This window comes from Cetorhinus maximus, chromosome 2, assembly GCF_964194155.1.
Source record: "Cetorhinus maximus chromosome 2, sCetMax3.hap1.1, whole genome shotgun sequence".
Lineage (NCBI taxonomy): Eukaryota > Metazoa > Chordata > Chondrichthyes > Lamniformes > Cetorhinidae > Cetorhinus > Cetorhinus maximus.
The window spans coordinates 97269477-97286901 of record NC_135880.1 but is presented as its reverse complement, the minus strand read 5'-3'; the positions used below and the strand labels follow the sequence as shown (position 1 = coordinate 97286901).

The window sequence follows — 17425 nt, the reverse complement described above, 5'->3', positions numbered from 1 at the left end:
AAAGAATAATTGTTTATCTTCTCAACACCCGAAATGCAAACTCAGCAGCACCCACTCTCACATTCAGACAGGACCCCATAAGAAGAGATGATTACAAAAGATGCAGCAAGCATTTAGATTTCTTAGAGTCCAGAAATTAAATTTTACTATCAATTTTTGAGACAGCAGCTGGAAATGTTGCAGCTCTGAGGATTTCTTTTTGTTCACTGAAGAGAATGGAGGTCGGAAGTTTCTGGCAATAAATTTGCAGTAGCTCACTCCATGCAACAGCAGGTTTCTGGCTTTTCCAGTTGACGATATGGTCAAGCCCCTGTTGCAACAGAGAGAGTGAGGGGGAGCTTTTTGCTTGCAAGCTGCAGGGGTACTTAGCTGATCGTCTTCTGCTGTGACTCTCTCAGCACACTAGCACCCTATAACATTGGCACACTAGCACACACAAAGATCAGGTCTGAAGCTAGTTTTTTAACCCATTTCCTACTGTATTCCTGGAAGGGGAAAAAAACATCTCTTTTGCCCAGGGTCCATTATCTTTCAACTCAGTCCATTTCCACATCCTGAGATACGAATCAACAGGAGATGGATTTTAGATGCCTGCTGAGATATGGCAATCAGCCTCCATTGTCTCCACAACCACAGGAGATTAAAGTACAGTCTTTTGCATTTCATCTCTTTCTTTCAAGTGTCTCTGTCTGAAGTAGCCCTTGACACTACTTTCGGTGCGACATTCCATGTTCTCTCCAGACTAGTCTGTCAAGCATAATCCACATAGGAATTTTCCAGAAGGTGGTTACTTTACATTCTCAGCCATCTTTTGCTCAGTGTCTTTGCTTGTATGTCTTGTTTTTAAGAATACACATGTCTTCCTTAAAAAGTTCAATATGCCCATAAGCAATTCAGGCCTGCAATCTACTGTTGTGATAATGTGCTCGCTTTCCTGGTGGCTGCTATGATTCTTTCATCCTCCTCCAGTCCACACTGCCTCAGATCTTCATTCCAATCCTCAAAGTGTGTGGATGGATCCTAGGGGACAAGGGATATACCTTGAAAACACAGTTACTCAACCCCACTATTGGAGCCCAAGTCACAAACAGAGGCTGTAGGGAGGAGCCTGAGAGTCCCTTTCAGCGTCTCACTTAGGTTCAGAGCCGTACTCTGGACGTAACAGGAATGACTGACTATGACAAGTAATGTATTAAAACAAATATTTTATTGAATAATGATTACAATAATAATATGACAATTATAATTAATATATTAATATATAGGAAAAAAGAGAAAAATAAGTAAAAAGAAAGAAAGATAACTTTATTGAAAGGAGAAAGCATTTTATATATATCAGAAGAAAAGAAGAAAGATTTTTCTAAAGCACAAAGAATAACCCCAGTTCGGTCTGTTCCACAACAACACCCTAAATTGGTATATACATTACCAAGTTGCTGAGTAACCTACGGGTGGGCACTATGGTCAGTCATTCTGTTCCTGGCCCTTCCTCCCGTCTTCAGTGGTGATTATTTCACTACGGATACAGCAGCGAGTGCTCAAAGCAGCGTCCCTTTAAGCCAAATTTCTGGCTCCATTGCAGCTTTCCGAGGCCTGGTACAGTCCTTTCCCAAAAGAGGTCTTAGTCCTTTTCCATTCTCCTCACAGGCACTGCAAGGCCATGCAGACTTCTCAACATCCAATTTGTTTATGCAAATATCTTTTGATGGTGTTTTCCAATCTGTCATCTTTTTAAGTCTTATGTCCATCAATCAAACTTCATCTTCTGATGACCATACTAGGTTACTCATTGTCCTGGCTTGTAGTCCAAGTGTCACTAAATGCAATAAGACAAAGGACTCCTGATTTACAAAAGACGAATTATTTTAGTATTCTAGCTTGAAAAATTGAAAAGAAAGGTGTAGTCTGAATACCAGCTGTGCATTGCAAGTATAAAAAACAAGGTCTGGGAAAACAGGCCTTTCTTCTTTTCTTCTGATTATTATTGATTAACTAATCACAACAAATTTAACACTGGGTTAAGATCAATGCCTACCAAGTAAGATTTAATACAAAATAACTTTAAATATTCACTATAGGCTTAAAATCAAGAGCAAAGCAGAAATAAAATGCAAAAATACAAAATTGCAAAAATGAGTGGCTGTCGGCTTGCAGGCCTCGGGCCTACAAGGCGATACAACCAATGCTACCTGCTCCCAAGGACAGCCATTAAGCAGGCCCTGGGGCCTCCAGAGATGCACTTCTGGTGCCTTGACTGGTCAGTTGATGTCCTCCAGCACGCTCTTGCAAGTGTCTCGGTCATTGTGATGATCTGTGTTCTCCATAACATGGCCCCCCAGAGAAGTGAGGACTGTGAGGCCCTGGAAGGAGACAGCTCACTGAGAGCAGAGGAGGGAGATTGCACTGAACACAGAGGTGCCCGTGCTGCACAACAAGGTGGTTGAGTATGGTTTGATGCGCAAAGAGCTCGTGTGAATGCCATGCATGTCGGGGAGCATTTGATTTAGGAGCTTTTCAACTGAGCCCCTTAACCCAGGTTGAGGAGCTCGACATGAAAGTGAGTCTGAGATACCATGCATTGAAAGTGTAGCCTGGAACATTTAATCACTTACCGCTAGTGATGGAAGCACATCTGCCCGGAGGCTTTGTCCTTGCTGTGGAGGTTGCATTATCTCTTTCAGCACTTCATACCAGTTTTCCTGTCATGGCAGCAATAAAAGGAGACCGGCTTATTGTGTCATTGCTTTTACAGTGCAAAGAGAGGAAAACAATATACAGAGATGGTAAGAACCTACTCCAGTGACCCACTCAGTGCTCCATGCTTGGCTACTTCTAGTCGGTGGCCTTGGAAGAGATGGAGGCAACTTTCTCACTAGTCTAGGCTTGCGGCCGAGACCTGGCAGTTGTCCTTGTCATGGAGGTGCATGTGGGGGCTTCTTCAGAGCCTGCTGCCTCTGTGTCATTGCAGGGGCAACCACCATCACTTGGATCATGGCAGGGGCAGTCTTCATCGTTTGAATCATTGCGAGGGCAGTTTTCATTACTTAGGGCCCCGCTATGCAGCAGGGCTAAGAAGGCTGAGGACATGAGGGCACCCCATGAGAGGTGGCACCTTCATCCTCTTTGGTGACGTCCTGCGCCCTTGGCAGGTATTCTGGAGAACACCAGGTGTGCAGCTGACATAGTCACCAAAGATCTCTGTGCTGCCAGCACCACTGACTTGCCCAGGATACCCAATGTTTCATGCATCCTGTGGATGTGAGTGCGCAGTTTCTGCGTGTACTCCATGTGATTCCACACATGGTTGTCTGCGAGGTTGGCCATTCTAAGGAGGGGTTCACCTGCTCATTGCTCTGAACTGTTGTGGCTCTTACGAGCTGGATGGACTCCTCTATCCTCTGGCCAAAACCTGCACTGCCTCAGGGAACACCTACGCGCGGGAAGTTCTGCTGCTCAAGGTAGAACCTCCTTTCCAGTGATTCCTGAGGCCCTGAACCTGTGCATAGCTGAGCAGGGCTGTGCGAGTCCTCCGCACTCTGGGAGGAGCTGATCACACCTCCCTCTGCCTCCGGAACTTCTTCCTCCCCACCAATGCTGTAATCATCACCCTGTACCACCCTATCTGCACGATTGCAAGAACCCACCAAAGTGTATCTGTACTGGTGGACAGCACACTGGTAAGGTGAGATGGTGCTCCTTCATTTTATTCTTGCTGCTCTGGGCCTGTAGAGGGACAGGGAGAGGCCGACATGGATTGGGCATCTGCAACCTTTGGGAGACACGAGAAGAGATTGTGGGCTAGCCAAGGTGAGTAGATGCTGAGGCTATCCAATGTTACTCAGTGTGTGACATACTATTAGGCAAGGTAGAGTGCACTGCACCTCCTTAACATCATATTGCCCTCTCTAATTACCAGGTGCTGTAGGACCTCTACCTAGTCTAAAAGTTCAGGCCTTTACTCTGGGTATCAGTGGCACACAACTTGGCTATTGTTTCCACTATATGTGAAATAGAATCATAGAAAGTTTCCGACACAGAAAAAGGCCACTTGGCCCACCGTGTCTGCGCTGGCTGAAAAACAAGCCATCCAGCCTAATCCCACTTTCCAGTATTTGGTCCGTCACCCTGCAGGGTTCAGCACTTGAAGTGCCTATCCAGACATCTTTAAATGAGTTGAGGGTTTCTGCCTCGACTACCTTTTCAGGTAGTGAGTTCCAGAACCCTTGTGGGTAAAAAGGTTTTCTCTCATTCCCCCCTCTAATCTTTCTAGCAACCACTTTAAATCTATGTCCCTAGTCACTGACCTCTCTGCTAAAGCAATCAGGCCCTTTCCATCCACTCTATCCAGGCCCACCCAGGACTACACCTCAATCAGTTTACATACATTTACATAAAATTAGTTGCATAGTTAAAAATACAAGAAGTTCATAAAGCTTTCTCTGATATTGAAGAAGGTACTCCCTCCAATCCTGCAACTACCACATAGGCCTGTTGAAGAGAAGTTACAATCCCCAATCACACAGCGACCACAGAGACTCGGCTTCCTTTAACCGGTTTTATTCAAGCATATGCAAGGGAGCCACAATCATTCCTAAGAATGAAGACCCAGCTCCCAGATTGGTTACATTTCATTACTTTTGTACTTTTTCTTATCATGCTTGCATTCATTGGCAGGGGTATTGAATATAAAAGCTGGGAAGTCACTCTGCAGCTGTATAGAACCTTGGTTAGGCCACACTTGGAATATTGGGTGCAATTCTGGTCACCACATTACCAGAAGGATATGGAGGCATTGGAGAGGGTGCAGAGGAGGTTTACCAGGATGCTACCTGGTCTGGATGTTATTAGCTATGAGGAGAGGTTGGAGAAACTCGGATTGTTCTCACTAGAGCGACGGAGATTGAGGGGCGACTTGATAGAAGTTTACAAAATTATGAGTAGCATAGACAGAGTAGATAGTCAGAAGCTTTTTCCCAGGGTGGAAGAGTCAATTACTCGTGGACATTGTTTTAAGGTGAGAGGAGAAAACTGTAAAGGTGATGTGCGGGGTAAGTTTTTTATGCAGAGGGTAGTGAGTGTCTGGAATTTGCTGCCAGAGGAGGTGGTGGAAGCAGGTACGATAGCGGTGTTTAAGAGGCGGCTTGACAAATACATGAATAGGGTGGGAATACGGACCCCGGAAGTGCAAAATGTTTTAGTTGACGGGCAATATGATTGGCGCAGGCTTGGAGGGCCGAAGGGCCTGTTCCTGTGCTGTACTTTTCTTTGTTCTTTGTTCTATAATACATTTGAGTACATTTGAATACATCCAATCGGTAACCAACACACTGGTCCATGCTAACTCTATCTAACTCTATCCTATTGAGTACATAAACATTTGATTTTACTAACCAATTATTCTAAAGGCTGTATACATAATTATACTATCCAATCAAAATTAAAACACATACACAAAGACCTTGGTTCTCACAACTCAAGACTGTGTTTCATCAAAGCCCCCTCTTTGTCCATTGTATGTCTTCCCATATCTAAGCTAAAACCATCTGCCCCTTCTCTATGTGAGAGGGGAGTACACCTAATCTAATTTATGTCCTGCTTGTGTCTTCCAGTCTGACTCTCAAGGCTGTGCAATGTTCATCTGGTAATCTTCAACTCTTAATATATTTAGCAGCCATGTCTGCCTGGAGATTTTAAGGGTTTTTCAGTAAATTCTTACTGTATTCTCTTTTAGCATTTTTAATTTCCCCCTAACAGATTTATTGGGTTGCAGGGCACTGAGAGCTCCCATTTCGCCAGGCCCAAATGCCTCCTCTTCTGCTGTCCTGGCTATTTCCATCGCTGCCTGCCCCTTTGGGCTGATGCGGTAGACGAACAGTAAGCAGTCCCTCTCCTGGGCATTGTGTGCCTGTTTCTCCTACAGGGACAAAAGGAGATGAGATAAGGCACTATTGTACCCTGTGGCCAATGGCAACAGCTCCTATCCATTAGGAGCTGCATTTCTCAATGGTGACATGTCTTCAACAGCACTATGGGCTGTGAGCCATTCTAAGGAGTCAGTAAGTGTCTTGGGCGAAGCCTCTTCCGCTTTCAGGAGCAACCTGTGCTCTAAGGCTCCCCATGTGATGTGCCTGCTGCCAGATGCAAGCTCTGACACCTGCAGTTGCACTTACCTTTGCAAAACATTTAAGGCCTTTGAAACTTCTAGGTTCTTCTAGTCTTGCTAACCTATAATTGACCCATTTGTCTCAACTTTGTTCTCTGTTAGTTAGTCAATTCTCTTTACATGCTAATATATTACCTTCAACACCATGAGTTCTTATCTTGTGTGGAAACCTTGTATGTGGTACCTTATCAAATGCCTTTTGGAAATCCACATAAACTATATTTACTGGTTCCCATTTATCCATCCTGTTTGTTACATCCTCAAATAAATCTAATAAATTTGCTAAACACAATCTCACCTTCCTAAATCCATATTGACTCTGCTTGATCGTATTATCATTTCGTAAATGAACTGCTACCATTCCTTAATAATGGACTCCAGCATTTTCCAATGACGGATATTAGGTTAACTAGCTTATAGTTTCCTGCTTTCTGTCTCCCTCCTTCCTTGAATAGACGTGTTATATTTGCGGATTTCCAATCCACTTGGACCTTTCCAGAATGGAGGGAATTTGGGAAGATTACAACCAATGCATCCACTATCTCTGCAGCCAATTTTTTTTAGATCCTAGGATGCAGGACATGAGGCCCAGTGGACTTGTCAGCCATTAGTCCCATTAGTTAGCTTATTAATTTTTCAATAGCGATGATGATTGTCTTAAGTTCCTCCCTCCGCTTTGCCCTGATTTTCTACTGTTGTTGGGATTTGTGTCTTCTACTGTGAAGACTGTTACAACATATCGAAGTCTATGCCATTTTCCTTATTTCCCACTATTATTTCCCCATTCGCATCCTCTAAGGGACCAATGTTTACTTTGGCTACTGTTTTTCTTTTTATATACTTATAGAAGCTCTTGCTGTCTGTTTTGCATATTTCTCACTAGTTTACTCTCCTAATCCATTTTCTCCCTCTTTTCTTTTAGTCATTCTTTGCTGGTTTCTAAAGTTTTCCCAATCTTCTGGCCTACCACTAATCTTTACTACATTGTATGCCTTTTCTTTCAATTTGATACCGTCCTTAACTTCCTTAGTTTGCCATAGAAGATTCATCCTTCTTGCATAGTCTTTTTTCTCAATAGAATATACCTTTGCTTACATATCTGCTACTGCTTTCTACCATGTTACTTTTAAATCTATTTTTCCAATCCATGTTACCCAATTCTGTCGTCTTAACTTTGTACTTGTCTTTATTTAAGTTTAAGACACTAGGTTCAGACCCAAGTTTCTCACCCTCAATACATTCTGATTTGTTATGATTATTCTTCCTTAGAGGATCCTTTGCTATGAGGTCATTAATTAATCCTGTCTCATTACACATTATCAAGTTGAAAATAGACTTCAGTAGGTGCTTCTACAACATATTGTTTCAAGAAGTATTTACTTCTTTTACACATATACATGCAGAAAACTTCTTTTACACATATACATGCAGAAAACTAGGAAGTGAAAATTATTAATATCCTTCACTGCTAATTTAAATTTTCAGATTGTGAAATAAGTGACTATGATTGCTTCAAACTAAAATATAGATAAACTTTAGAAAAAATGATTATTAAAAAAATGTGGATCTTTTTATCATAATGGAAACACTTGACAATCCACATATATTTAAAATTTGCCCATAAGGGTGCTTAGCAGTAATTCTGAAGTTAGTATGCTGTAAGTTACACCCCAGTCAACATGATGCATTTTTTTCAAGGTTTATGCAGCAGGAGTTACAGTGTAGAAGTGGAAGGTTTCATCACATCATGATTGCAATGGAGATTTCAGTCTGTGGCAATCTCTACGGCAGACCCTATGAAGTACTATAGACTCATGGGCCACAATTTTCACAACGGCGTAAGGGGACGAGGCCCGTCATGCCGACGCATAAAATGACGCACGGTGACGTCGGGCGTGCGTCCCGATGTCACCGCACGTCATTCGGCTCTTTTGTTCGGAGGGCATGCGCCGGCTGAACTGTCAAAGGCCAGTTAAGGCCATTACAAAACCAGTTGAAGTAATTATCAACACTGCCCATCCAACCTTAAGGTTGACGGGCAGGTGAAGAGCCCAAGCGACCTTCGTGTTTTTCAGGAAACCTCATCCATGGGCGGGATGAGGTTTCCTGAAGGTTTTATTAAATAAATAAATATTTTCCTCTCAATTGATAAACATGTCCCAGCTCATGTCACACTGTCACATGAGGGGACATGTCTAAATAATTTTAATCTTTCTTTATTTAAAACTTTCAATATGAACTTAATCTCCCTGAGGCAGCTCCGTGCCCCGACTGTCCCTTGTCTCCCCCGCCTGCACCGGTAGCGCTGAGCGCTACTGGGCATGCATCACGCTGGGCAGGCCTTAATTGGCCCACCCATGTAAAATGGCAGGGTGCAGCCGATCGCAGGTGGTGCTCAGCTCTGCGCCTGCCTACTCCCGACTGGCCTGCCCAACAGGCAGAAAATTCTGCCCATTGACAGCAACTCCTGTATCTCCACATTATTCTGTACATGTGCAGACTCCCAAAGTTGCTGTCAGTTTCAGTGGAGTAATGATGGTGAACGCTGACAGTTTTGCTGTCGTTACCGCAGCAAAATTTGTGCCATTGTTTCACACACATTTTCTTCCCTGCACCTCAAAGTCCCTTTTGTCTTTTTTGTAGCCAACTGTATATTAGTAGCCAACAGTGTGTTTGTAAGTGAATATGAAATGAAAAATGGTAGAGATTTTAAAAGCATAAAGCAGAAGTTTGTAAATTGTCACTTCAAATTTTTCTTCAGCTTGTGGAATGTTTAGTGATGCAGCTGCACTTCTCTCAATATGGTGGGTGATCACGACAAACCAACATGTAATAGTCAGCTAGATACGTGGCAATTTTTCCCCTAACTTACCAGAAGCCCCTTTTTTTTTTGGAGGGTGATGTTTTGGGACTTTCTCTTCATTATTTTTCAAATAGAAATGTAGATAGAAGTGAACATTCAATGAAATGCAAAGTCTTCAACTAAGTGCGATCATTGTCAGGTTTTTCATTGCATGAAGGCATTGTTGCTCTGAACAATTTTATACCCAAGGCAGTTTACATTTTTTTTACTTTGCTTGCTGCTTTTGTTAATTCACTTTTTTTTTAAAATTCTGCCTTATTTCAGATTCTCTGATTACAGCCATTTATAGTGATATTTCTGAGGCAAAGGAGAAACTAGATCTGCCAGAACACCAGTGCATGAAGGATGACAACTTCTTCAGATCCAATGAAAACAACATAATGAATGGCCATTGACCAAAGTAGAACCAAAGTTTGTGCATCTGCGGCTTCTTGTATTGTGTTTAATGTACCTTTAGGTAATTGTTCAGCTAGCATAGAATAACTTAAATTGTACTGATCCCTGACCAGATTTTCTATCTGCGACATTTAGTACAGAATGTACTCATGAAGAAAATAATTCATTTTTACAAAAATGTATTCAGATGCTGGCTATGCACTTGCATCTTACTTGACTACTGAAATCTAGATGACTTTTGTGTGCTTTAATGTTGATGATCTCATTTGATAAAAGAATGATACCATAATGATGCGAGGCTGAAAAGTTACTGTGTGGTTGTAGTGGGTGACTGCTTAATGTGCCTTATGACATCAGTCTTAATTTAAATGAGGCATAAATTCTATTTTTAAAATGAGTTAATACCTGTTTTAATGGTTTGAGGAATGTCATACAAGCATGTTAAGAATATATTTACTAATATCCTTAAACAGTAAATTTTAGCCTGTGGTTTCTGATGCTGCCATCTGTTCAGGCAGAACAAAACCTCCAAACAGTTTCTAGCATTTGAGAGTTGTGTAGTAAGTTTTTTTTCTCCAATCTGAAATACAACCGTGTTCCCCCCCACCACCCCCACCCCAACCACAAGAGACTCACAAAGGTTGCAAATATGCCAGCAGCCTTATGGTACTTCACCCATGTGGGTATTCTACAACTATGAACCTCAAAAATGAAAAATGGAGAAATTGGATAATTGAATAAAGTGAATATATTTTTTCAACCTTGTAGCATATATTACACCTAAACCTGATCCTATCTATGCATCTGCAGGTCTTAGCAGGTCTCACTGTATAGTGACTGGGAAAAATGTTGATCAATGCGTCTACTGTAGTCACAGCTGAAATCAGGAAACTCAGGACAGTCTGTGGATTTTGCCTGGAAGATTCCTGTTTCACAGTGTGTTGCTGAGCTATGTGATGTATTCACCCAATGAACCAAAAAGAGCTAGAATCCTGTTCTTATAAATTATGACACCATGCATTGATAAACTAGTCGGCACCAGGTCATGTTCTGCTGGGGAAGAAAACATATAAGGATGATCTCCTTTTTAAAACTGTTGGATATCTGAGGATAGTATTGCATTCCTGTGACAATCAACTTTCCATTAGAGTATGTAAGGATCTGAGCTAACCTGGAGCGCCAGTTTACTTTTCTGAGCACAAGGTAATCTTGCAAGTAAATCTTACCCTCCAATAGCCCGTTCTAGGACATTTAGTACCAACGTTGTTCTCTTCAGTTTCTTTAGATTTTTTTGTCATCTTCAAAAAAGAGCACTTATAATATCTCTTTCATTTTGTTTGTCATCTTAAATTCCTCTCCATGATTAAAAGAAAACACGGCCACTACTTTTCATGGCTTCAAGTACTGCTCAAAATTCACTGTAGCAAATGGCAATAGTTATTGTCTACGCGATAAATGAATCCCTGTAGCATCTATATGTGTGGGCTTTAGGTTTGCCACGGTGGTACTGCATATTACCGGCACATACACCCGAGCCCGCTCTATGGTGCGCATCATTAGTAAAATCAGGCATTGTTACTCTGCTTATTTGCATTAAAATCATATTTCTTAACCTTTGAAAGCTACCACCTTCAAGAGAAGGCATCACAAAAAGAAAGTCATACCTTTTGGCACTGCACTTGATCAACACCTGGTGGGCTAAGGTTTGTGCAATTTCCTGTAGTCTCTGGTGTTTCAGTCAGCATCCTGCTTGACATGGATTGACATAAATTGGCTGAAGACTTTTTGCAGTTTATTGTCTTCTTTCTCCATGCACCATGAAGGAGTATCCTATTACTGATTGATATCAAGGCATTCACATGAGAAATAACATATTTTCTGCTTTGGAGAGTACCCACCAACTCTAATGATATTCCCATTACAAGTGCCATAGGAGTATGTCAGTAGGTCCATCTCTGCTCTATGCTGTTCTCTGTAGGCTTTGAGCATATAGATGTCCCCACTGAATGCTGATTCCTGTCATCTCCACAGGATAAGAGAAGCCTTCCATGATTCTCTTTTGGACACCAATTGGACACTGGGTGGAGTTTGGAGTAAATTGTTGAGTTGCTCCCCAGTTGCTTTATATGGGTCCATTTTACTACCAGCTATTTCTGTAGCGTCTTCCTTAGAACTCTTGATGTTTGTAGAGCAGACCCTTATCTACTCCATAAAATTTAGTTCAGACACCTGAAAGTATCTGTGATGTCATGGCATCATAAAAGATCTTAAAGGTGGGATTGGCTCTTATGTAATTTTCTTCCACCAGAATGTGCCTATATCAGCAGCGTACACAGCATGGTCCTTAGTAGAACTAATGTACCATACAAAGTTAGTTAATTATTTTTAATGTATAGTTCTGTAAGAAAGGGATTGTATAGAATATAAAAGATTAGAGGGGAGACTAAGGAGCTTTAATGAAATCTCAATGTAACAGGTTAAACTGTGTGTGCTCACATAACTTATGGTCTCAGTCGTAATCCTGTGTCTGTGCATTGTAAGTGTTAAACTATGCAAAAGCTAAATAACTCATTCTACTTTTAATTAGAAAATATTATAATGTATTCCTACCCATTAGGAGAAAAAGTAGTGAACAGATTTTAAAAGTGATTGAGTGGGGGCTACTTCACATTATGCTTTAAGCTGTTTTAGGAATTTTTATGGTTTTACTAAAAACACAGGAGCCTGTAGGTGATGTGGACAATTTTAAAATATCCATCAAACACTGATATGAGTAGAAAAGGAATGTAATGTTTTCAATAGCTCTTCCTGTCCACCACACCATGTTTATCGGAGACAATTAAGCTGCATATAACTTTCCAACTCCATATGCATTTCTCCATTTTAAAAGTAGTAAAGTTTTCAGTACATCTGACTGGGGAAATAAAAAGTTTTGCTTGAATGTTGCTATCTATTGTGAGGAATGTGCAACAAATATGCTAATGTAAGAAGCCATAATAAAAACTCATTGTTGTATGTGTCATTTATTTAAAATTGAGACCAAATGGCATGCATGTATTTTATTTCCTTTTTAATTCTTAAATTGAACTTTTAATATATGGAACTTGTCACATTTATGTTTTCTTATTGTATGTTAAATTCTGGCTAGGTGGTTTACCCTTGCAACGTGGAGATCTTTAGAAAGTTGATTCATTTTCAGCCTCAATGTAGCCTTGTCCTGTACAGAATAAAGATCAAACTTGATTTGTCTTTGAAAATCTGTTCAAAGAATTCCATCATTGAATAACTCTGTACTTGTGCAAAGACTGATTGGTAAGTGCTGTGAGAAAGATTAATCGCAAGCTCCAACAATGTCAGTTGGAAGCAGTAATTTTAAAGCAGAAGTATTCTCATGATAAACTCTGGACAGAATTGATAAAACTGAATGTGTTTGCATTATGTAAATTGACCTGTAGACAAATTGTTTATTTGATTAACTCACTTTATTCTGTGGAACTATTGGTAATTTAATGTTAATTAACTTCCGGACAGGCTTCTTTCAAAAGAAAAAGCTTGTTTGTATTGTATATTCCTCTTGTATGCACAAACAGTTTTGCTTCAGAAGTTACTTCTTTGTGTTAGTTTAAAGATTAAAGGTTAATCTTCAGTTTTACACAATAATTATGTGTCTACATAAAGAAATTTCTCCTTAACCACTTGCTGCTGCATTCTTGATGACCAGTATTAACGAATAACATCTTGAGGTCCATTTTAACCCCCAAAGATGTGTTAGTTGGGGGCCTGGATGTGGAAGTAAAAATTTCTTTTTACTTGCTAAAAATTCCCAGCAAAAATTTATTGAAGAAATATAGGCAGGCACAAAGCTTTAATCACTTATGGGGCAGAATTTTGCCCTTTGTGCCTGCCTATATTTCTTCAATAAATTTTTGCTGGGAATTTTTTAAAATTGCAATTGCTGCCATGTAATGTATCCATAATTTAAATTTATTTTAGCATAGTTTGCGCCCAGCATCTTTCTTGAGAGGTGTCAAAGGTAGGGAAAGTTACTACCTAACTTGCTGTCTTAAGGGGAAGAATTATTAGGTTAGCAGGTCCGGGATCGGCCGGGGAATGGACCGCCGGCCATTATCGGCTCCTGACCGCAGTTTCATGCTGGCTGGCCAATTAATGGCCAACCAGTGTGAAGCGGCGTACTGAAATGCTTAGCACTGCGAGTTAGGAGGGGGTGGTGGGGGGGGTGGTGGGTGCTGACGTAAGCGCGGGAGAGCACTGAATGAAAGCACCCTGAAGGCAGAGAGCTGCCTCAGGGAGCTGAAGACTTGAAAACAATTAAATAAAGTTTTTAAAATCAGGAGAAAAATGTTCAAGCATCACAATCGGTCTCCTGAACATGTACATGATAAAAATGCTGTCCATAGATTTTTATATTTTTTTAATTTAATAACCCGCCCTTGGATGAGGTTTCATGAAAAATGCAAAGTCCACCTGGCTGATTCGCTGGGGACCATGAAAAACTGGGGACAATTACAACTTTAATTACATTAATTGGCCTCTTAATTGTCGGCGGGCGCGCTTCCGACTTTTGTGCATGCACGCCGACTGAAATATCGCGTGGCGTGAGGTGACAGGATGCTTGCCCGACATCATCTCATACGATTTCGCGTCCAATCGGGCCGGGTGTGCACCAGTCCGCCGACCTAAAAACTCTGCCCCAGGTTTTAACACAGGCAGGTTGTGGGGAGCCACAACCAATCCACTATCAGGTGGCGGGTAGTTCAGTAAAACGGTTTAAGGGCATTATTTTTATTATCAGGGCTCTGGAATTTTGGCAGGCAAAATGAGATGAGAAGGATCGGATCTATGAGTTGTAACGTTGCTTGCAGGTCAGGAGGAGCAGGAATATTTCCCCCCAGAAACCAACTCAGCCATTCTATGGACCTCTGACTTGTGTTCCCCTCACTAGACATCTCCAAATGCCATCACGGACTTTCCCTCCCTTGCCATTTCTGACTTCTTGTCATGTCTTACTCCCCTGCCATCTCTGAATCACCCAACCCACCGGCATCTCTGAGTTCACCCTGCCCGCTATCTCTGACTTACCCTCCCTTGTCATCTTTGATTTCCCCTATTCCATATCAGTTCTTCCAATCCCCTCCCCCGCCATCTCTGACTGCCATCACCCCACCCAAGCTATTTCCATCTTCCACACATCTATAGCTTTGTATTCTCAGCAGTTGCACAATAGTTCGGCTGAGCCAGCACGTGCCTGCTGACAATTAAAAGGCCTGTTAAGGCCATTAAATAATCAATTAACTTAAATTTTTCACTGCCCGTCCAACCTAATGGTTGGCGGGCAGACAAAAAGGCAATGCGGCCTTTACATTGTTTTGGAAACCTCATCCACAAGTGGGATGAGGTTTCCAAAAGCAAATAAGAATAAAATAAAAACATTTTTTCATGTCGCTTCATCTCCCTGACGCGGCTCTGTGCTTCAGAGAGATTATGAAGCGCTCACTCGTGCACATGTACGAAGTTCGCACTTGGCCTCCTCCTGCCCCTCCCCCTCCCTGCACAGGCAGCGCTCAGCGCTGCCGCTTGTGTTTCATGCTGCACAGGTCTTATTTGGCCAGCCAGCATGAATTCACAGTCAGGTGCCAACCGTGGGTGGCGGTCAGCTTCCCAACCGCTCCCACCAAGCCTGCCCGCCAAGGGCAAAACTCTGCCCCATAAGTGATTAAAGCTTTGTGCCTGCCTATATTTCTTCAATAAATTTTTGCTGGGAATTTTTTAAAATTGCAATTGCTGCCATGTAATGTATCCATAATTTAAATTTATTTTAGCATAGTTTGCGCCCAGCATCTTTCTTGAGAGGTGTCAAAGGTAGGGAAATCTGAATTTCTTTTCCATTTGTTGAGCTGTATATTTTAACACTGAGGATATGATATATGAAGTTTTGTACTGAGGTTGCACAAGATATTAGGAAAATAATTAGAAAAATTGCATTCTGTGTTTTTGAAAATAGACTGTTGAAATGAACTTGACATTTTAAGCACTTTAAGCAATGTTGCAAAAAAGCTTAATTAAGGAACAAGACCAGCTACCCAAATATGATTATGAAGTTATAACTGATATACAGATCTTTACTTTTATATTTTGAACACAATAAATGGGATGAGAGGGAAGGTAGTACACAGAAGCGATGTGTGAATTAGGTAAATAGATTACTGCTTTTCATTTCACAATATACTGAAGCTCAGTTTGATTAGAGATCTTTGTGATACTCAAAGCAGAGCTTTGACACAATAAGCAATGGTAGCAGATCACCCTGGATATAATTGCAAAATATTTTGAACTGAAGCTGAAGTCAGTTGGTGTTGAATTAATTTTGGCTAAATCCTTGCTTTGCTTTGCTGGGGAAGGAACATATAGGTGGAAGTACTCTTCATTTGTACTAAATATTCTTGCCTGAATTTTCCTTGGGATGGAATTTTACAGCCATGGCAGGGGCGGGGCAGTAAAATGTGGCAAGCCGTTCAAAAGTCCATTGACTTCAGTAGGACCGTAAAATCCCACCAGCGTAAAATTTCACCCTTGGTATTTCAAAGGTTGTTTTCCTAACCAGCAGCATGGTTTTCCTGAAATAGGTAATTCTTGAGTGACTGTTATGACCAATGCAGTTGGTAAAGTGGAGTTATTTTAAAATCCCAGAGGGAAACTTTAAACAACTGTCATAACCTATAATTTTAAGAGTTATGTTTGAGATGCGACTCTAAATTCGGGAATCAGACCATCAGTTCTTGACCTTTTACATTAAACTAATTGAAACATTTTATTTACACAGGTTAAAAATATATATACATACGGCTACAAATTACTACTATCATAACTTTTAACAAATTCCCAAACTAATCTCCATTAAGGCAACAGCAACCCATAGACTTAACCAAACACCGGGCAAAGCATTTTCACCTTACAAAGTCAAAATGTGGTTCTTTCACTTTGGTTGCTGTGGAGCCAGTTGGAGGCTTGCAGCTGCCTTTTGATCTCACATTGCCTCTCCCTGCACACCCGAAAACTACTGAAGTTATACTTGCCACCACTGATTGAATTCAAATTCTCATTGTCTCACCAGCCTCTTTGAAATTCACCTTTTAACAACGAAACCCCTTTCATAGTACCAATTTTATTAGTAATTTAAGCATTTGCTTAGTAGCTGGTAGAAAGGCGTCAGTTTTCACCGCCTTTGAATGCTCTATTCAAAATTTGCAAATGCACGCTACCTCCCTTATATATGAAAAATAGTACCCATCAAAGCACCCAGACTAGCTGGCTTTAATCCAATTAAGACACACCCCAGACTAAACCTCTATTTTAAAAGAAAAAATATTTTCCAAAATATGTAGTTATATTAATAGCTTCATGAAATCCCCCTCCTAATCAGAAAATGAACCGGCATAATTCTAAAAGATGGCTTTGTTTTAGTAATCCGTCTCACACTATCTCCTATACTCATTACTCTATTATATTACCAGATGCTTGCATTAACATAATATATATATATATTATATATATATACACACACAAGTCCTTGGTAGCAACAGAAATCACTCCAGTTCAGTGTCCAGGTTTTTTTTTAAATGTCACAATTTCATTTAAGCTTCAAACTCTTGATAATGCACCTGCAAACAGATTTTCTCTTCCAGCCATATGTATCATACATAGATTAAATGGTTGTAATAATAGACTCCATCTGAAAAGCCTTGCACTTTTGTCTGGAGATTTGTCCAAAAACTTCAAAGGATTATGGTCTGTATAAATGATTGTTTCTGATGAATTGTTCGCAACATAAATTTCAAGTTGCTGTAATGCTAACACCAAGCTCAGTCTCTTTTTCGATTGTTGAATATCTTCTCTGTTGTATATTCAGCTGCCGTGAAAAATACCCTATCAGTTTTTCAATTCCAGTGTCATCTTCTTGTAACAGTACAGTCCCAATACCTATA

General features: G+C 40.9%; 1 protein-coding gene across 1 annotated transcript in view; it reads left to right on the top strand.

Annotated features, from left to right (window-relative positions):
* The window catches only part of rfk (riboflavin kinase), a 31589-nt gene extending 18507 nt beyond the window's left edge, over positions 1-13082 (top strand). Inside the window, exon 4 of the mRNA XM_078567315.1 lies at positions 9291-13082. Coding sequence (XP_078423441.1) covers positions 9291-9421 — 131 coding nt within the window. The 3' untranslated portion in view covers positions 9422-13082. The remainder of the gene's footprint in view (positions 1-9290) is intronic.
* Positions 13083-17425: the final 4343 nt, after the last annotated feature.